The 22,186-nt window shown below is 35.9% G+C and overlaps 1 protein-coding gene across 5 annotated transcripts in view; it reads left to right on the top strand.

Annotated features, from left to right (window-relative positions):
* The window catches only part of LOC129235235 (regulating synaptic membrane exocytosis protein 1-like), a 124,304-nt gene extending 102,540 nt beyond the window's left edge, over window positions 1-21,764 (top strand). For 2 of the 5 annotated variants that reach the window (XM_054868940.1, XM_054868942.1), the window contains exons 17-20: window positions 5,520-5,661; window positions 10,410-10,618; window positions 16,039-16,178; window positions 21,263-21,764. In XM_054868940.1, coding sequence (XP_054724915.1) covers window positions 5,520-5,661; window positions 10,410-10,618; window positions 16,039-16,178; window positions 21,263-21,454 — 683 coding nt within the window. In that variant the 3' untranslated portion in view covers window positions 21,455-21,764. Of the gene's footprint in view, window positions 1-5,519; window positions 5,662-7,988; window positions 8,053-10,409; window positions 10,619-16,038; window positions 16,179-21,262 lie in introns of those variants that run through there. The other 3 variants (XR_008581575.1, XM_054868941.1, XM_054868944.1) reach the window with 3 other exon arrangements.
* The last annotated feature ends 422 nt before the right edge of the window (window positions 21,765-22,186 follow it).

Raw genomic sequence — 22,186 nt, 5'->3', positions numbered from 1 at the left:
AGTTTGTTTAAGATTGCCCAGCGAAGTAGTAAGATGGATATGTATTAATTAAGAATAATATAAGTACACAGTTATAACTCAATCAAAGAATAGACAATTACAATTTATATGGAAGGAAAATGAAATAAACATTTTATGAAAGCTGACACTGAGCTATCAAAAATAATAGACATGAATGAAGAGGGGGGTTACAAGTGATTGAGCTTCAGCTCATCAGATCCTCGGGAATCTCTTTTGCAACAATATTCTGTTGTATTCTTTTGCTCCCTTGTGTACTTCTCTTGTAAAACATTTTTGTGTGCTCTGAAGATTCACCCTATGTATTACAAATATTTTGAATTTGAGCAATTTTAAGCATAAATTACGTTACCTGTTTCATAGGCATGTCAGCTAATATCGAAAAAATGCAATCGCCTCCACTATTTAAATTCCCGTGCGTCTGATGATAAGTAATCACCATTCTTAGGCAAAATGGTAAGCACATGTAGCAATGTGGACTTTTTATTTTCCTATATAATTGCCTTACAAGAGCCATATCAATCCATTTCGTGAAAATATTCTGAGAGGTAAGCACTTATTTTACTTTATACCAGCTATCTGAAACTATATGGGAAAGCTTGAACTCGATTCAAACCAGAACAGCATGCTCGCTGAATTGTTCTTAGTTAAATTTCGTTGAGAGTAACGCGTTGTAAACGATGCTCATGATCGTATAACACTCATATGTATTAATTTCAAATGATACTACTTTTCCAAAATGCATGCTTACAGTTCTATAGGATGTCTGAGTATCGGCGTTACCTATAAATTCTCTAGTCAACCATTCACAAGTCCATCTAGTTCAACCATGCACAACTCATTTTGGTTGTTAATAATAACATCATATAGGCCTTAATGCATGAGTTGGATCCATTCTGACTGATTGAAATTCTTTTGAAGAGGGCATAACGTTACTGACCGAAACCGAAACCCCATTTTAATTTTCTCCAAATTCCATCCATCTGATGCTAATATTAGGTGCTCACATACTCTCAATTGTCAATTCATATCCTTGAATTTCATTTTGAAAAATTACTTCCTGCATGCTCCAGATATCTTCAACCCTTAATCAACACTCTTAGGCAATCCACGTGTGTTAAAAACAAAAACTGTCAAGCGTACTATGCTGTTTGTGCATTGCAAAAACACGCATATTTGTACAATTCACTGTGCATGATGTTGTAAATAACTTTGTTTAAAATGACGCTTCTCCTTACACTTTGCTTGTCAGTAATTTCGTTTACCAGTAGTTCATAAAATGTTTTTGCAATAAATGACTAAACATTAAAGATAAATTTCATCAACATAAGCTATACATAGTTTTTTTCCCTATTCCGTTTAAAGACGTTACTTTTGTATATTTCGATTCAATATTTCAAAACCCAAAAATGAACAAAATGACTTTCTAAAATAATTTTATGTTGCAAACTATTATAATTAAACAATCTTAACTTAAACTGCACATTTATTTGCTCAATCATCAGTTGATTGTTATCATGTTAACCTTCGGCTGAATAGTTCGTCTCAGGCTACATTTAACATTAACTGAAATTAACTAGGCTGCATTTAATTTTTATAAGCATATTTATTAGTCCAGAAAAATTATTATTGTCTGCAAAAAAAAATCAGTATGGCAGTTTATTACTGGTGACTCAAGCAAAAATCAGCAATGCTAATAGTTTACCTATTACGATCTGAAATATTAATTTGATTGACGCATATTTAAAAGAAAAGCGATATGTTTTCTTAAGTAGTATTTTTTGCTGTAAGTCGCATACTAACACTAAATTTGAAATAAAAACGCCAACACTGTTGGGTTCATCATTTTGGTTAAACATGCAAAATTGGAATGTAATGTAAAAACGTGATAGAACGTAACAGTTTGGGTCTGCAGGGCTCTCCAACCTACGGCCCGCGAACATTTTTTGTCCGACCCCGCGGGAAGTTCACAAACTTTCTTTTATTTTTTTCGGAACAGAGACAGTTTCGTTAGAAATACAATTGAGACAATTTTTGTTAATTACAATCAATTATTTAAAATCTTTTTACCGTTAATTTTAACCGTTTTTTAATCATTTTTAATTCCTTTTACAAAAAAAAAAGTGGTATTCGCAAAAAAAATTTCACTCGAAAATCGACCTTAATTTCCATTTCGCTCACCCCCGAATGAATGCTGAGTTTTTTTTTCGACCCGACCACACGTGGATATATGCCTAAGGACATATAGACACCCGAAATATTCATTTCGACGTTTCCAAAGTAAACTACAACGAGCTTTCTCGTGACGTCTGTATGTGCGTATGTACGTATGTATGCCGCATAACTCAAGAACGGTATGTCCTAGAAAGTTGAAATTTGGTACGTAGACTCCTGTTGGGGCTTAGTTGTGCACCTCCCCTTTTGGTTGCATTCGGGTGTTTCTAAAGGGGTCTTTTGCACCTTTTTGAGGAGAAATCATTGTTAATTTCGATGCAAACTCAAGTAGTGTTATAATTTGGCGGACACTTGGCGATATATCACCAGTCTTTTGGTCGCCAAGTTTTTTCGCCAACTTGGTGACAAATTTGGCGATTTTTTTTAAAATCTGGTTTTAATTTGGCCACTGTTGGTCATATTTAGAGAGTTAACTATTGAGTCGCATTAAAATTGCAATAATGGGGAAATAACATTAAATTGGTGTAAAAGGAAGTCATGTAAAGCACACATCAGCTCGTTTACTGTTAATTAAGAGTGCAGCACCCATCTCTCTTTTTGCTCTTTTTGAGAACAGATCTATTTTCTCTGCGCCACATTCTCCCGTTTGTCCCCTGGCATGGGACATTTTCTGGCCCCGAGGAAAGCATGTGCTCCCTCCTGTCTTCACCTGTGTTTAATTCGTGGTCAGCTCAGTCGGAGAGGAAGGCTGACACAAGATTTAAATACTCATTACCAAACTTTAATGCTACATTCTGAATTTTGCGGGGAAAAAAAACTGATAACAAAAATCGAAAGTCTCCCACAAAGAGCCTTGAAGACTTTGACCGTGCATCAGACGAAATTCAACTCTCTCACCCCCCCCCCCCCAATTAAACCCTTTTAAGTGTGATATTGGCAAGGTGCCTTCTGAAATGCAACTGGAAGTCCTTGAGTTAATAACTAATGACTTACTCAAGACAGCTTTCCAAGAATGCCACATGGAAGGTAACCTACTTCCATTTTACAGTTCTCTACCAGAAAAGGACTTTAAGAACCAAAAAGTAAAAAATAATGCTAAAGCTATGTTTTTTCTTTTTGCATTCCGCTTACAAATGTGAACAGACGTTTTCAAAGTACATTAAATCAGATGAACATTTAAAATCCCTCTTAGTGATCAGAACTACGAAGTTTGTCTCTGAATGGACTGAAATTTTATCACACAAATGCAATCTCTTCATTATTTTTTTAACTTTTTAAAATATTTTAAAAGCTTTACACGTGTTGTGTTCTCATTTATTTCCAAGTTTTTAATCATCATTAATTCAATAAAACAAATTTGTAGTACATTTCAATAATTTTGTCTTGTATCACTCACTCATTAACCTTTTTTTAAAAAAAACTTCACTTTATTTTGTGACAAAGAATACGTTTTATTTCAGTTTTCTGTACTATTCTAAATTTTACAAGACCTCCTATCGTTATGTTATTAGAGATTTACGGGCACTTAAAATATATTTTAATTTAGCTAGCAGCAAATATGTAGAGTGGACGCTGGTTAATTGAATCAGTAGTTAAATGAATCAGCCGCTTTTATGAATCAAAGTGTCAAACACAGAATAAAATCCAGCTTTATTGAATTATCCACTTAATTGAATCAGTCGCTTTATGGAATCAAAACTGTGAAGAACAAACGTGGTTCATGTAAGCGGTCACTGTACAAGGAAATATAGCAACTTAGACATTTTCAAAACCACCACTGAGCGCTTAATTAAAATACATATAGAAAAATATACTCGCGATGTATGGGTGGACGGGGGGGGGGCGGATCTAGAGCTAAATATACCTTCTGAGCTAAAATATTGCTGGACCGGCCCGCCTCGTCTCCAAAAATTTACAATCTGGCCCGCGAGTGAAAAAGGTTGGAGACCCCTAGTCTTGAGCAATAGAGTTTAAATCTGTACACTAGTTAGTATACTACCAATAAGAAACTTCGGCTGTTTAAATTATTTCGAAAATTTTAGTTTCTTCTTTAGAATAGTTGCAACTTTATACAATACCTGCTTATAGATACACATATGAAAGCAAACTTAACGTGAAATTCTAACTAGTAAATTAGAGTCTAAATTACCAATGATTACAAAATAAATTCTAAGTACTTTCTCATTCAAAATCAAGAAAGAAGAGAGGAATCAAGGCTTAGTTTCATCTATAAATTCGTGTTATGATTCGCAGTCTGTGTTCGTGTTTAAAAATACGTAAATAGTACGAAAAAAAAAAGGATTATCCCTTTATGATTATGTCTCTCTCGTTCGACCGAATAATTCAATAATTTCATTTGTGTTAACCTATAAGAGTTTCGTTTATTACTACACTGTACAACAAATTTGAACTTTGTTTTCTGTCCTGTAAATGAAACTATATGATTCTGTATTAGAAAAACGACCATAATTTATGTATCGAAACCAAAGTGGTTTGTCACGTATCTTTCTTGAAGGGGACACACCTCTCATATTAGAAGCGCACACTCGTTTGAAAACCAGCCGCACTTCTTTTTCTTCTGTCGGTTTATTTTCAAACTCTTCATCATGGAAGACTGATTTTAATTTGTGACCCAATAAAATCACCTTACTTTATATTTGCCTCATTTATTTTTTGAATTTGTTCCTGCAATGTGCTGCCTATGCCCCAATTTTTTACAAATATTTTCAAGTACCCAGTTTAATTTTCAATAGCCAGTAGTATTTGCTGAGTATTCAGAAAGCACTACGTGAAACAAGTTTGTTTACTTGCTGAGTAAAACCACTTTCGCGGGTACATTTGTGCGGTGAATTTTCTAACCGGTATTTTTTCGGAGCAGGAGCGAGGATTTCCGAGGTACGGAAGTCTCATGTGTACGTGGCTAACGAGGGAAGAACGCAACATAGTAGATTCTTAAGTAATTCTTACTGTTTTTTTTTTTTTTTTTTTGATACCAGAAATGATGTTTTTTTTTGGGGGGGGGGGGGTCACTGCTAGGAAGCTGCTACAAGTTTACCAAAAAATACCTAAAACGTGGATTTGGGGCAAAGTGGTGTGCGTATTAAGAGCAAAACATTTACAGATGCAACATTTTCAACCAAAAATATACAAGAAACACATATTTTCATCTAAAGGACATTTTTCGTGTTGTGCAGTGTTATAAAAGGAACAGGACCACTCACTTCAAAATATTTGAAAAGAACAGCCCTAAGGGTGGCCACAGATTTTTATTGAGAAGTAGGGCGTGTTACCCCATCTCACTCTGACAATGTATCCGATTCCTCAAGGGCACAAGAAGCGGATCATCTTCCGGCGGAGGAACGGTTCCTCGTCGTCGTTCGTGGTGCAGCGGAGCGAAGAAGTCCTTCCGGATACCCGGGCGGGCAGCAGTATTTCGTCCGATGGCAGCATTAGCGGAGACAGCATCACGTAAGTGGGCCCCCCCAATCTCGGATCGTCTTTTATCGAATTGCCCATTTCCACGATGATAATTGGTGGCACGAGAGAAGCATTATCTAATGACTAGAATGTTTGAAATTTCGAGGGAGTTGGTTGCTTACCGTTAAAATACGAGGCGGTATTTAGCGACGTTGAGAGAAACTACGATGAAGCACGACCACGGAGGGATGGAGGATGAACTGGAAGCAGGAATGGACCATTTCATTTTGTTATAGATAGCATCGGTGAAATCGTGTTAGCAGAGAACGCACAAGAAGTAATGGTTTTACTGGTAGCATGATCTTGCTCATTCTACATGTTACAAAATGAAGTGGTCCATTTCCACTTCCAGATCCTCCATTATCTCTCCGTGGTCAAGCTATACCGAAACGTGAAGTCTGGTGTTCTCAAATCCTGCAGGTAATTGAAAGATAGCGTTATATCAGGCGGCAGAATTTGCTTCAGCAGTGTGTGACGCAGATTTTTTTAAAAAAAACACATAAATAGTCTGCAGGATAAATTGACATGAGATTAATCGTAAACTCTGAAAAAGCAACCGAGAAATGCTTAAAAGTAAGACGCTAAGCTTAAAAAGGTTGCATATTACCAGTGAATTATGTCCCAGAAAAGCGATACAATTTTTTTTTCGCAGAAATTTAAGATTTTTTCACCTCTGGCTAAGAAATAGTCTTCAAACTTTTTCAAGCAGCTGCGACGGGCGTCGTAGCATCGTGCTGTTTCTGCTACCGGGATATCAGAGAAACAAGATAGTTTCAAACTGCAATTTCTAAGCAAAACAAAACATGATGTATACAATATGAGGACTGTCAGCTGTCTTATCGTTTAATGTACCTACTTAAGTAATGAGCCCGTTTGAGTATTCCTCAACGAAAATTTAAATCCTTATTACAATTGAATCCACGGCATAAAACACTGGGTACTTCAGAAAAGACTCCCCAACTTTGAAAGTACTTAAGTACAAAAACGTGAGAGGCCGAAAAATGAAACAAGTGGTATGTTGAACTGGCTGGTCTGGAGTTTCTTATACACTGTTTTCCAGAAACAGCTCCAAGGATGGACATCAGAGGGCGTTGCAATCGCAGAGCAGTGTATTTTAAATAGTACATAAATGCGTGATTATTAAACAGAAATCACATTACATTACAAGTGTTTTGATATAGACCGCTTTCACCTTTTTAGCTCAACACTTTTTTAAGGGTTAAGTTCGAAGTCACTAGAATCTCAGTTGAAACGGATGCACATAAACCACAAGCATTGCAACAAGAAATTTCGAGCGGTACTCTTCAGCAGCATCAGGTCACTGCTGTGAAAGGTGACCATATCGAAACCACTGTAATGTGATTTGATCTTTGATCACCTAGCACTTTCATGCACTATTTGAAAGATATTTGTTGCTAAAAAGGACTCTGATGTCCAATCTTGAACTATTTCTGAAAACCGGTGTATTACCAATTTCAGTCCTGTCTGTCCAATAGATTAATTGTCTCACCTTTCTGCCTTTCACTTTTATGATATTTCAAAATTGGTAAGCCCTTTCTGAAACACTCTGTAGTTGTAAGGTGACTATTGAAAGTATCGACCGAAAACTAGTTGCAATTGTCAATAAAGTGAAATCGCCACAACTATGAAATCTGCCAATTTAAGACCAATAAGAAATGTATGTTCAATAGATTTTTTATTCAAGTAGAGTTAACACTATTTTGCTTTCCAAAAGTTTCTTAAAATCACTAATATCTAAGAGTTGTAGCAACAAAATCCGGAGACAAGTAGTTTCTCTCAATGTTTTCGATAGATATATTTATCATCAAGTAGAGCACGCAAAAAAAATCTTTAACTCTGGGAATAAGGTATAAAGTTACATGCTAAAGAGTTAAATTACAATCAAAACATTTTAGCGGGTACGAAAAATTGGGAGCTAATTCAACAAATTGGATAGCGCGATGAATTGAAAAGATTTAGCCACCAGTCTGGTGAATTAGAGGCTATTCATCTCAATAACAATTCTGATCTCGATCATTGAAGATGTCGTTGGTTAGAAAATAAACATTATTCAAACTATTTCATTGCTTGTAGCCAATATATTGACAGACACTGATGAATAGAAACGGTTTTTTCGATCGGTCAACAGAAAGCTGCCAACAATCATTTGTTGGAATTGGGCAGAAGAATGCGGCTTTTCCTCATTGCCTGACCATCTATGAGGGAGAAGTTGCTAGTCTGGGGCGGCTTCCAAAACAAGGGGTGCAACGGATCGAAAGGGGGGTGCCTGGCTTATCAGCCTTCTTATCTTCTTGCAGGCGGCGTGGAGGCCTCCGGATCGACACCCTCACCGACTGGCACGGCCTGGAGCAGTGGGCGACCGTAAGTAGCAAGAAAAAATGAAGCAAAATCTTTGCAAGTGTACTTCCTCTTTCTCGCAAATACGCACTTATTCTACTCTTCTTTCCCGTCTCGTGGTGATTTACATGCTATTGAGACAGCAACAAAATGCTTTTGTCGTAATGGATCGTAGTAGACAAAGATTTATTTACTCCAAAATACCTCATAGCAGAATCAACAAACCACTGTCCTCTGGAGGGAGAGTATTTCTTGATGTTGCTAAAGCTTGACCACGGAGAGGTGGCAGGACACCTTGAATCGGAAACATCATGTGCATCATTTGCAATACGTAGAATAAGCCAGAAAGCGCTGAGTAGTAAGAGGTGCGTTCTCGCTGGTCCTATCTATTACGTAATAACAATAAATAACCTATTACAAATGATACAAATTATGCTTCCGCTTCAAAGTCATACGCCATCTCTCCGTAGTCAAGGTTTACTAATGGCAGACAATATCTAAGCGATTGAAAACATGTGAAAGTGTATATTGAATCTATGACATGAGTATTCACGACTAATATTTTGTTGCTGTCGCAATTGGCGTGAATTTAACCTTAATCCCGACGTCGTCCCGCTTTCGTGCTGGCGTTTGATAATTCCCAAATAGGGTGGTGGGGCTGTTCCGATTGTGAGTTCCATTCTCTATCCTTCCTTGCACGTGCCTGGGTGTGCGGAGCCTCCCTTTTCTGTCCGTCCTACCACTCGTTCTTTGTCAAGCATGCAACCCCCTCTTGTTCCGATGCCTCGTTGTTTCGAACGCCGCAATTTAAGAATGTATACTTGCGTATAAATGCGACACACTCATTATTCTATTTTTGAGTGTTTCGTTTTTAACATATTGTCTTTTAATTTCAGGGAATTTTGTAATTTTTTAGCAATGTATAAATTTTTTTCGTGAAATATTTATAAACATTTACTGTTGCAATGCCTTGCACATTTCTTTCGGATCTAGAAGTTCTGCCTAAAATGCATGGCAGCTATATCTTTGTGTTTCATTGAACTAATCATTTATTTCTTAAACTAAGTGTAATTTATATGAATGTTTCTGTGCACAGGTGTGAACACTTCTGACTGCAAATTTCCTTATCACTTGATGTTTTGCACCTGCACCCTTTTATATAATGCAGTTTATCGGGAAAATATTTATATTTTTACGACATCGGGTGAGAAATTATTATTGCTGAAAAAAGTTAATAAAGAAATTAAGCAGATAATACTTTGTAAAATCATCAAAAAAAGATTTATTTCATTTAAAATTTGGTTAAATTTGAAGCAGGAAACTTTGTTTGAAATCATTTATAAGCATTAAATTAGAATTTTTCTGCTTATGTTAGGAAGGAGTTTACTAGCATAGTAAATTCAAAAACGAATATCTTCAATGTTTACGTCACTGTCGCGTTTGTGAATAACTACGTTAGGTAAAAATCGAGTCATTTGAGATAATTAGTACCAATTGCTATTCCAATGCAACTCTGACTACAAAATTCTATAAACAGCAATAAATTTTTCGACAAAAAAAGCATTAACTGTCGTAATTAACAGTAGAGCAGTAGTACACAGGTATGAAAGGATTCGCTAAAAAGTTACCCTTCGTAACTTTTAATAACTTTGCTAAACAGGTAGGTTATTACAAAATGTAGTTTAAAGGTTTACAAAATACTATTGTATAACTGAAAATAATTCCCTGTTCTAGCTCACACTTTCCGATAATTTTATTGAAGAAATAGGTAAATATTTTCGTCTGGCCAAAGTAGCTTGAACATTCACTGTAATGCGCTAAAAGAAATCTCTTTTGCGTCGGTCAAGAGGCTTTGAATGCCTTGGTTTTATTTTATTTTTATCAACTGTAAGTTTTAAGTGAACAAGGATTTTATACAGTACAGAACACTTTGTCTGATCGTAGTCCTCAAAACAAATGATTCAAACTGAGAGTCAACACTACAAAACAAAAATCAACTCTACAGACAAACAATTCATGTAGAGTGTTGCCTATCTTCTGCGTTGAGTGAATTTTTGTTGTTGCGATGTCGTACAGGTGTAGAAAAAATCCGTTAGGTATTAGTTTAGCTTTACAAAATTAAATCCCTAGTGTAGTTTCGAATCGAACAGATCCCAGGTGCCTCCATCTGGTGGGAAACTGGGCTTCAAAATTATCTCTGCCATTGCCATACCCACCTTAATGGTGCCAATTGAAAGACTGGATGTCATATCGGTGGATCGCTCTAGGTCTGCAGAAGGCTAAATAGCCTAACGCAGCCCCATCAGAAAGGAAAAAATATTTACATTTTTTGTTCTGTTTCAAAACTATTTACAGACGTAGCTCTTGTTTCCTATTCTTAGGTGGGGACCCCGCCTACCCCCGGAGGTCGGAGAAGCTTCGAGTTTCGTGGAAGGCCTAGGACCCGGGCAACTAGTGGGGAGACAAGCTCTAGCTTCCCCCTCTTTGGGTGATATACAGCTAGGAATCTGTGAGCGCAAGAGTTGCCTAGAAGTTGAAGTGATAAGAGCGAGAGGACTGCAGCCCAAGCCAAACGCCAAGATCCTGCCAGGTAAGGCATTTGATAGCAAGTCAGGTTTTGTAAACATGAAAGTTGAATCTCTACAGCGAGGGTATATTTTTGAAAGCTGCGACTTAAAACAGTTGTTAAATAAACCAGAACAAACATCTTCTGAAGAAGAAATAATAGCATCTAAAAATAAAAAACAAGACTTAGAGAATATTCTGTGATTAGGGTAGAAAATTCCTGCAGACGATGACCGCTGATTGCTCGTCTCTATTGGCAAAGTCTCAGTATTTTCGTCGTTATTTAACTGATATAGGAAATGTTTAAAGTTAATCTTCTACTTTTATCTAAATTAAACTATGGAAAACCATTAAACTGTCATCAAAACTATCTTAATTAAACCACCAAAATTACCCAGCGTTTCCCGCTAAAAAAAAAATGGTTAAAAGGTATCAGCATCATATAAGCTACGCCAACGAATGGGATATTCTATAAACAACCGGATGCTCGTATAAGAAAAAGTGTATTTCGGTATCCCTCCTCTACTCGACCGATTGCATAGACATTCCATTTCAATGATCCGTTAGTGCATACCAATGTTATGTTGATTCAGCAGGACTTGGCTGTAGTTACATATCTTCGTGGTAGTTTTTGTGACATGGATTTGTTTGGCAAATGTACGAGGGGTGATTGATAAGTAAGGTCTCCTATTGTGTGGTGTCACAAGTAGTGGGAAGAGAGACTCGATTGCACATCGTTTGGTACTCGATATAATAGTGTATATTTTCCTGCTTAGTTTCAGTTCAGTGTTGGAAGCCTGTAATTGGGGGTGGCCATGAGTAATGAGTACTTGGACCGATGTTGCGCTCCAATCGAAATTCATAGGCTTATAAAAGCAGTTTACGGTGACGTTGTCTTCATCCTGGTTCTCCGAGTGTCAAGAAATTCAAAACTCTCTCTGTTCCATCAGCAAAAAAAAACAAAAAAAACCTCACCATCTTTTGAGATGTAAGTGGTGTGCTCTACACGGAGTTTTTTACTCAAGGATTGAGGGTGAGTTGCGACAGGTACTGTGCAACATTACGATCACTCAAGAAACGCATCTGCAGAATCAAACCGGAAAGAAACGTCTTTATTTTGCATCACGACAATGCGAGACCGTATTTTAGTGCATAAACACAGGACGTCATGGAAAGACTGAAATTCACAATGGTTTCACAATCTGCTTACTGCCCAGATTTGGTACCGTTTGTCTCAAAATTCAAGGAGACGTTGGAAGGTCAACGTTTTTAAGCGAATGCCGAAACTCAGAGAACCGTGTGCAAATTGATACACAGCCAACCGGACTCTTTCTTCAGGGACAGAATGAAGCAGGCTTGGAGTAATCGCTGATTACGTAATCGTAATCTGAGTAATCGATTACGTTTTTGTGCAATCATAAATATAATCGTAATTTGTCAATGGGATACTATCTTAATCGTATTCAAAATTATAATCAGACTTTTCTTGCGTAATCGTAACTGCAATCTAAATTTGAAAAATCGTAATTTAGTCTTTTAATCGTGTAATCTTGACTTTCTAAAAGTAAAACATTTAAGCCGTGCTTCTTCTGTTGTATGGAAAAGATAACATAGTTCAATAGTTAGTAACACAGAAAACGACTTCAAGCTATTCAGTGTTCGTCCCCGTTTGCACATGAGAGCCATAAGTCGAGAATTTTCTTGAGTGGTTAGTACAATTAGTACCCTGTAGGCTGGACCAGTCCTGCGGGTGCCTTTGACAGGAACGTCTTCCCAAATCCTTACAATTAGTCATCCATCAATTTCCTTTTTCATCTCTTAACGCTAGGCAAACGAGCGAAGTACACTGCCGCCTCAAAACCGTATTAGCGGGAAAAGTACAATGATATCAAAAGTACAACAAAGTTTCGCGCAACAAAGTTTTTTACTAGAGCCGGTGCAAAGCTTTTAGTTTTTTTTAATGTATATTTTCCTGAAACAGTAGTGAATAGAAAAAGAATTTTTTCAAAAGAAGAGCGAATTTGCATTTGTGTTTCTGTGATTCTTTAGCACCCTGATATATTGTATTGAATTTATTTTTCGCTGTATGACATCTAATCTAAATCCTGGTAAATGAGATTTTTTCTGTATGCTTTCAAAATATTTTCTGACATAGTTTAATCTTAAATTTATGTCTCATATGTTACAACTGATATTATCTTTAGTTTATAAGTGCATGAAAAAAAAAGTTTGCTTTGATAATTGTTATAAAATTTGTTTTGGTTCATTATATCAATAAACTATTTTTAAATAATTTTGAAATTTTGTTTATTATTTTACGCTACTGTTTTAAAACGAGAATATTTGCATTTCACTGCCTCAATAAAGCTGTGATATATAAATATTGTTATAAAATACTTATATACTCAAAAAAAATAAAAAAAACATAATGCATAAAAAAAAATTGAAATCATAGCAAAACGTATTATGCCCAATCTAATTTTTTACGAGTGTTAAGTTGAAACCTTTTAGCTGTTCTAAAACTTTAATTTCTTTGGTAAGAGATGAAATCAAAAATTAAATCAAAGCATATGAAAATATCTTATCAAATGATCATGAAATCGATCCCGTAGAGTTCTAGGGAACTGTACGGCGGCGTCTTCCTGCAACAACGCTTTAATTCAAAAGAAAAAAAATAATAGATAATCTAAGTTAATACTACACGGTAGTTGCAATTATCACAATAATGTTTAATCAATAATCATAATTTTCAACTATCACATTTTGGCTTGAATCGATTACATTTTCTAATCGTTGCTGTAATCGTAATTACGTTTTGTCAATTGTTTTATAATCGTAATCGTAATTGTAATCCTCCAATTTGCGGGCTTGTAATCATAATCGTAATCGATTACATTCTCTCGTAATTGACTCCAAGCCTGGAATGAAGAAAACAAATGAGTTGCTATTGATGGGGGGTGACTATGTTGGGAAATAAGTTCAAAATATGCAAGAGTACTAAATTTCCTTCATCCTGATATCTCTGTTGTTATTTTACCTGGTCGGAAACTTATGTTATACTATTGGTGGCCTTACTTATCACTCACCCTAGATGATACAATTTTTACATTGAAGAAAAATATAATTTGTAAAAGTTAAACGTGGTATTTGAAAAAACAAAATAACGCCTAAAAGGTAATTGAGAGTTAAGTTGTAGATGGTCTTAGTAGGGTAACACCCCCGGTAATTGGCAGGTCACCAGTGATTGGCACTTCCAACAAAAATGTCCTAAAATAGGATTCATATCCAATTTTTTAAAAGTAGAAGGCTATATACCAACTGAATGTACATTTACTTTAAAGATTATAACTTCAATTCATGTTACTAAATGGTAGCAGTGTATAGGAAAGAGAAACAATTGGGGATTGTGTCAAATCAGCCATTTTTGTTGCAAAAGCATCTTCTCTGGCTTAAGGGAAGTATGTGCATCAATCCATTAAAATCTGACTTAAAATATATTTTAAATTTTCGTTTTCAAAAGTTTTGTTAGGTAAAAGTTGTTGCTTTGAGTGAGTAGAAATATATTTTCGTCCTTTTTGCGATTTTTAAGATAATGATGGATGCCATTTAGTGGTTTTTCAGTGTTGCAAGTCTCCAGTAATTGGTACATGTGCCTTTAAACACTAATGTGTTGTGCAATATGTCACTAGTTTGATTTCTGATACTTTTGCAGCAACAATATTGTATGGGTTCTACTATTGATTCTAATCTTACAGAATATACTGTTAAATTTTTAAGTGAAACAGTAAAAAACAAATATGTTTGGCCATCCTTCAGATATTTCAACTGTAGAGAATCGGTTCATTTCTTATGGTCCCTTAGAATCATCGGGTCAATGTTGTTTTTTCTGTGGGAGCAGCTATAATTCGTAAAATCGAAACTGCATACCCACTAAGGAAATAGCAATGATCTCGGTATTTTTTTTTCCATGCAATGCTCCAAATTTATATTTAGCTCTCTGAAATACTTTTTCAAAGTCAAGATGTGTGATCTAACATTAATTTATGTAAAATTACCTACTTTAAATTAACATTAGTTATGTTTCTTATGATGGTGACATTTGTATGTAATCTAAAAGTGAAAATAAAGTGATTTTCTAGTTCAATTAACATGTGCCAATTACTGGATCACAAGGTGTCATACACTAGGGTATCAGGTGCCAATTACTGGTGATTCTGGTAATTTTTTGTATGCATTTTTTAATAAAAAATATCAATTCGAATATTTTTGATTTTAGTGAACTAAATAGATGCACAGATGTGCATTCTTTAATACAAAAATATTTGCAAGTGAATATTTTTTTCCTAAGTAATGAAAGCAGAGGTAAGTTTAAGGACAAACTCTTAAAGTGCCAATTACTGGGGTTGTTACCCTACTTTTGATACTTTTGTTTAACTTGCTCATCTTGTGTGGTTATGTTTGTCAAAACAGATCATGCACTGAGTGCCCCAATGAATCTCCGAGGGACCTACAGTAGTCTAGTTAAGTTTACTTTAAGTGGAACTCAGACTACTAGAACATGATCGGAGATAGTACTGTACTCTCAATAACATCCATGATTTCTCTGGTGGAACTCAGACTACTAGAACATGATCGGAGATAGTACTGTACTCTCAATAACATCCATGATTTCTCTGGAATTTGAACGCAGGAGTTATGATCATTAATGACAAGTTCAAGCGGTTCATGCTCCAACGAACCTTAAAACTTTTTTTAATGAAGGGAAAAGGCATATGAGTTATATCTGTGAAATAGCTGATTTCTACGTTACAACATTTACCGAATTGTGTCCAACAAACTGAATTACTTGCAAAGGCAAGTTGTTTTTTCTGCATTGGCGCTCTGCTGACAGAGAAGCCACGTTTAAATTATTTATGGTGCGAATTTAAAAACAAGGGGGATCACTCTAATTTTCCAGGCTGCGTGTCGTGGTTCACAGCCAAAAAATGTCTCAATATGCTCTTTCAATCGCTACCTACAGTCTAACCACGGATTGTATGGCACTGGTAAACGTCCAGTTAAGACGAGTCTATCTGAACGAGGGGGAAAAGTAAAAATTTGATGAGCTTGGTCCGCTTATTTGAATGTGACTGCTTAACTTAGAGTCTAACATTCATCTGCGAAAGCTGGCATCCATGAAAACTAATAGATGCGTCTATTTCCGCCTGTAAACCGGACGTTTGCCTTTCCATACAATCCGTGGTCAGACTGTATTTCATTTTTTTTTAATTAATATCACAATAACTGTGTGGTTGGTTCTCTGCTTAGCTCTAAGCAAGGTAACTTTACTTATAACCATCCTGTACAATTATTTTTCAATAGTATCCATGGTATCACTCAAGACATATAATAACACATTTTAAAGATATTTTTACTCTTCCTAATAAATTTTTATTCAATTTTTAGCACCTTACGTAAAAGTTTATCTTCTGAACAGTCGAAGGTGCATCGCTAAACGGAAGACAGCAACAGCCCGCCGCACTTTGGACCCCCTATATCAACAACAGCTCGTATTCCAGGAGGATTTTCGGCGCTGTTTCCTTCAAGTACGTTTTTTACTTTTCAGCTGCTTCACACATAAAATATTTTCACTTACATGTCAATCATATTTACGTTTGAAGTAAAATACAGGATAATTTTCTCCTGAAGCCCGTTATTTAAGAGATCTGTGCCCCCGGCCTCCTGAATTTTAGAAACGTTGTGATTATGCTTTTGTGCATGCTTTTTTTTTCTTTCCCCTATGAAATATATTGAGTTTAAGCTCTCCATTCTGGAAAACTGAAATGACGAGCCTGTTTGCCAAATTTAAACACAACATAATGTTTTACAGCGCTACCGAAGCTTAAACGTTTAAAATTTGTTACAGGTTTGTTCAAATACACACAGTGCTGTGGTTGAGAGGGGGATGCAGGGATCCCTATCCTCCGATTCCACATTTGCTCCGTTATACTAGCGCAGCCAAAAATACGTTCTGGAGGCGGATTTTGAACAAAAATACCTTCTGGGACTAACAAAAATCCGTCAGCTATGACATTTAACCTACAAAAGCGGTGTGTTCCCCCCAAATATTTTTTTTTTCCTCATTACAGCACTGAATACACAATAGCTTCAAGTAGGTTCAGTCAAAGCTTGAGTGTTGCAAAAGGCTAACATTTTCTCGATCATACTTTTCTCGACTTGAGTTTGAATTAAATTGCTCAATAAATTGTCCCACAGCCACATAGATTTCCGTCATTGCATCATTTAAGTCATTTGGTAGCTTTAAAGGATTATGTAGACAAACGTATTGCCAGAATTAGCCCATCAAATAAAGCATATAAAACAACGTTTTTGCGCACAAATTAGGAGGAAAACTGCAAAAGTGAGCTTATGGATGAAAAAAAACGAACAAAACGACTTTTGTCGAATGTCTCCTTTTGCATTGAAAAAAGGGTTTCTTGTAACCTCGAAATACATTTAAACCGCTTTCCTGTTAATTTGTGTGCTAAAGCATTCTTTTATGTTCTTTTATTTTTAAGAAGCAAATGCTTAAAAATTCCTCCCAAGAAATCTTATATGCTACCTAGAAGCAACGTTCAAAAATAAATACGCATCAAAACTATTACCAAAACAAGCTCATAGATGCCCAAAGGTTTTGGCAGAAATGCAGCATACACATGTAGATCTGCATATTGTTTTCAGGTTCACATTTGTAGATGTTTTGCACATAGCCTGATTACAACACGGTCCTGCGAGTTTGTGAAATTAATAAATTTAATAAATTCGTGCCATAATTTTAGGGGCACCAAAATGGGGCATATATTTTCCTCCCCCCCCCACTTTTTTTAAACAACTGCCTTGAAAATGTGCAGATTTTCTCGCTGAGAGCAGCACCAAATGCACTCTAAAAACAACAATTTCAAAATTGACAAAAAAAAAAAAAAAAACTCAAATTTGAACATATTGCGAGTCAAAATGGTTCCGACTACATGGTACTCAAATTTGAAACATTCAAATACTTGTTACATACTAAAATCAACATTTGTGCTCATTTTTGAGGTATTTGTGTTCATTTTTGAATGAGTAGTAATTTCAAAACTGAGTATTATGTACACAATTCTGAGTATGAAATATACCAGCCCACTATTTGAAAACATGAGTACTCCCATTTGAAACAAAAGGTTTCAAGAAAATTTGAAAGCATGAATGTACTCATTTTTGAAAACTTCATTTTTCTCAGTGTGTTTCATTTTGGCATGAAAAGGCCCAGGATCTACACAAGAAATTTCAACCTTCTACGAATAAACTTTTTATTTTTTTTTTTATTGAATTGTGCGTGAAACATACGTCCACACATACGTATATAGATACAGTAGATATTAAAAGTTTTGGGACGACATGCTTTTCTGTTCTAGCACTTTCTGTAAGCTAAGTTTCTTCTTCATGTCCCTTAGTAATTTGTAGCTTTGGTAATCCCATATGTGCACAACTAATACTATGTGTGAAAATTGCTGATTAAAAAATACAAAATGTAAATTTGAAAAGTTGAAAATTAAATTTTTAATTCAATATGAAAAAATTGCATTTTGAAGTACTTATGTTTAACATGTGTGTAATATTGTCACTCAAACAAAGGCTCCTTTTTCTCAGGAAATGAAGCAGAGGAATTACAGTCATAAAATATGGGTTTAAACACTTACACATAGACTTCTAGGTTTATGTTTCGTCATTTTCTTTCTATGCGAACTATATGCAAACGAATTTTGAATTTCGATAATTTTGCGCATAATGCAGAATAGTATTACTCAATTATGTTACGGAAGTCCGTACCTAGAATGTTACGGATCGTGCGATGCTTCAGAGATAGCTAACTCAAGCAAGAACGCTGTTGAAAGAAACAAGGGGATGCCCACGATACCGTATTACCCCGCATTATCCGGCATGCCGGGAAAAAGCGACGTTGACCAGCATGCCGGGAAATTCGAATTTTCCGGCATGCTGGAAAATTTGAGGTTTATTTTGCATCAAAACAAAAATAAAGTTCCCCATTTAGTTCCAATCGGCAAGTAAACCACTGTAAGGAAAAAAATAATAAATCCCAAAAGTAACCTTTTTTCAAAAAATGTGTATTGCATATAATATGTGCTTGTTATTTGCTGTTGGTCATTATTAATGGATTTAATTAATTCCAATAAGTAATCAATTCAGAAGCAATCATCGTTACTGCGATTTGTTCATAATTTTTTTAAATAAATTATTTTTAGTTTCTTTAAGAGAGGTAAATTTATTTTTTTTTTTATTTAATAGCTATGATAAATTCTTTAGCACTGGTTTACGGGCGGTAACTTACTGCTTAAATGTTTGCTTACTTAGTTTCAATTTAATTTTTATAAAATTATTCCTTATTGAAGAAAATTTTTCTTGTTAAATAACAAATGACATTGTTAGTAAATATTTTTACAAAATTAAACTGTTTATTAATACTAATAAGATATGTATAGAACTTGTATTCATTTTTAGGCTGAACATATATTTTTTATGGTAATTTTTTTTCCAAACCTCGATTTTTCCGGCATGCCGGAAAAGAATAGGCAACTGTTGTTAAAAATCTGGTGTCCCCCAGATTTTGCGGCATGCCGGATAATGCCTGGTAATACGGTATATAGATTTACATTAGTACAAGGACACCATATTATTACGTAGTATGGATGTCACTGAATAGTTTGCAAAGGTGCCTGAAAGACTCTCTCATCCGGACGAAGAAAAGGAAGATCTCATTAAACTATCTAGGGAGCACGAAACGTATCAGCTCCAATAGTCGGGAGAATATTCTTTGCAGTGGTGAATCCAAATTAATTTTTCTGGAAGATGGCTGAGAGCTGACACTGTATTCGTTGTGAAAAGCCACCAGATTGGATCCCAGATATTAACGTCCAACAGTGAAGCATGAACACAGATCAGTAATAGTCGGAGGAGCTTTTCATCATAATGGTATCGTCTCTCCAGTGGTGGCCAACCTACGGCCCTCGGACCACATCTGACCCGCGAAGCCGATCCGTATAGTCAGGACCTGATTACTGAATAGACCAACTAAGCCGTAGCCTAAAGCCCCCTCAATTTAAGGGCCCTCAAATAGCAAAATTGTTTTAGTCAATAGATGAAATTGTTTTATCCAACGATTAAAATTGTAGAATTTGAATACAGGGAGCTCCAATACGTTATTTGGTCTTGGGCCCCTTGATATATTAATCGAGCCTTGCGTGTAGACCGTTGTTTTGTTTAATGTTACAAATCGAAAAGCGCGATTAATGACAATGTTACAAATGTAGAGCTAAATGTTCCGAAAATGAATTGTGAAAAACAGATGCATTTAATAAAAGAAACATAGCAATGATAACAACAGTTATTGTTTTTTCATTTAATACTATTTCCTCTCCCATACTTTTAGGAGCTAGCTAAGGAGAGCTAAAGATCCTCCTTTTAGCTAAGGGGAAAATTTTTAATTCTTTTGAAATTTTTTACATGTTCTTGCCCACGAGAACCATTTTAATATGACGTATGAGCCTCGAGTAGAAAAAGGTTGTCACCACTGGTTCAAATGAAAGTAAAAAGAGAATGTTACAAGGAGATGGTGGATTCGAGCTTCGTCCTTGCTCCAGATGTAATTTGCAACTCTTTCAGATGTAAATCTTTCTTGCGTTTTTAGAGGAAGCAAGGAGCTAAGTTCGTAGTTCTCTAGTATTTCTTAAGCTGGTTAACTTTTTGTATGGAATATAATAGAATAGAATGATTCCAAAATCAAAGTAACAACCATCTCATTTATCCATAGCACAGGGTGATTCAAAAAGAATGGGGTGTTTCATTACGTGTATATTTCGAAAAGTAAATATGGTACTAAAATGAAGTTTGTTTAACAGCTTAAACCATTCTAATAATGTTCGATGTGCTCTTCTCCTGGCGCTTGAACGATATCCCACTAGAATTCAAACTCCTGTCATACATGTCGCAGAAGCAATTGCTGCAGAAATTTAATTCTTCAGTTCGTCAAGATTAAATAGGTTCGGGTATAAAGCACAATATCTTTATACATGAAATCTGGTGACCCAGGAGTCATTCACTAAGTGCAAAATCACCTCTTCCTTGATCACCATTTTGACTAACTGAACAATACATAAGTGGAACACATACGATAACACGTAGAGACATCTAGCGGTAGTCAAATGAAACTTTACAATTCGTTCGTTCATTCAAGTCCCACCAGAAAGCTGTAGATCCAAAATTCCCAAATCGGTAAACTTTAAAAACCCCATCAATCTTTTTGAATCACCCTGTATAACTGTTAGAAAGTAAAACCAAAGAAATTATTGTGCATTTAGGAAGATGTGACGGAGGAAGTAAACAAAGAGAGTTGCTGCTTGGCATCAACGTTTGCCACTTTCATGAATTATTCATTGGATTGGCGATTATGCTCATGAACATTTTATTTGTCTGATTGCCGCTGGTTTCTGCATCCCAGCGCCAAACAGACAAATGTATCGCCAAATGTCACGTCGCTTTGTTTACTTCTACTACCAGTTCTCGCTGAATTCACTATAATTGCATCGAAACTTTCCTGTCCTAATATACTTTTTGTTCTTTTTCTGTGATCTAGGTAACGGTGTGGGGTGATTACAGCCGCATGGAAAAGAAAGTGTTCATGGGTGTGGCACAGATTGTGTTGGACGATATAGATCTCGCCAAAGGGGTGATCGACTGGTACAAACTATTCCACCATTCCTCGCTGGTCAGCAGCCTGGCTGCTAACGATCGCAGTTCTTTCCTCTCATTGGACAGTTTTGGATGAAGGGACTCACTCGAAGTATATGGATGTATAAACAAACCTATTCTGAAACATTAAAAGGAAACATATAACTCTAAAAGGCAAGAAGAAGAGATCCCCCCGCCCTCGTTGCCTTTTCCGGACGGTGTTCTCATCGAGAATCTTCGTATTTTTCGCTTTCGAAAGAAGAACTCTTCCTTCTCGTTTTCTGCACTCGGTCGAGGGCGACTCCTCGCGGAGATTACTCTACGATCGCTATTTCGATCTCTTTCCTCTCCGAACTGTCAAGTTTTTTTCGACTTTCGTATTTTTCAATAAAAACAAATCATCCAAAGCTTCTTTTTTTTTTTTTTGTCTCTTTATTTAGCTCTTTCATAGTCTGGCTCTGGTAAAAGGGTGTTTGGCCTTGCACGCGTTCATTTATGTTTGGGCTGGAAGCGGGGAAAAATCGTAAGTTGGCACACCGCCAGTAATCATTATCGACAACGCAAAGTTGAAATTTGAAAAAAAAAAAAAGTTGCAGCTTTTCTCACCCCTATTCGACACTGGAATCTCGTTTTCGAATTCCCCATCACAATTCAACTTATCAGAGTCAAACTATTGGAATCAAGCTGTATGGCAAAAGAAATATGTTCATGCAGTACCACAGTAACAACAAAGTCCCAAACAACTGATGTATATAAGTTAATAACGTTCAGAACTGAACGAGCCTGATTTCCCGCACACAAACTTCGATTTTATATATAATAATCAGCT

The sequence above is a fragment of the Uloborus diversus genome, chromosome 2 (assembly GCF_026930045.1).
Source record: "Uloborus diversus isolate 005 chromosome 2, Udiv.v.3.1, whole genome shotgun sequence".
Taxonomy (NCBI): Eukaryota; Metazoa; Arthropoda; class Arachnida; order Araneae; family Uloboridae; genus Uloborus; species Uloborus diversus.
The sequence above is the reverse complement of the archived record's forward strand: the minus strand, read 5'-3'. Positions and strand labels throughout refer to the sequence as shown.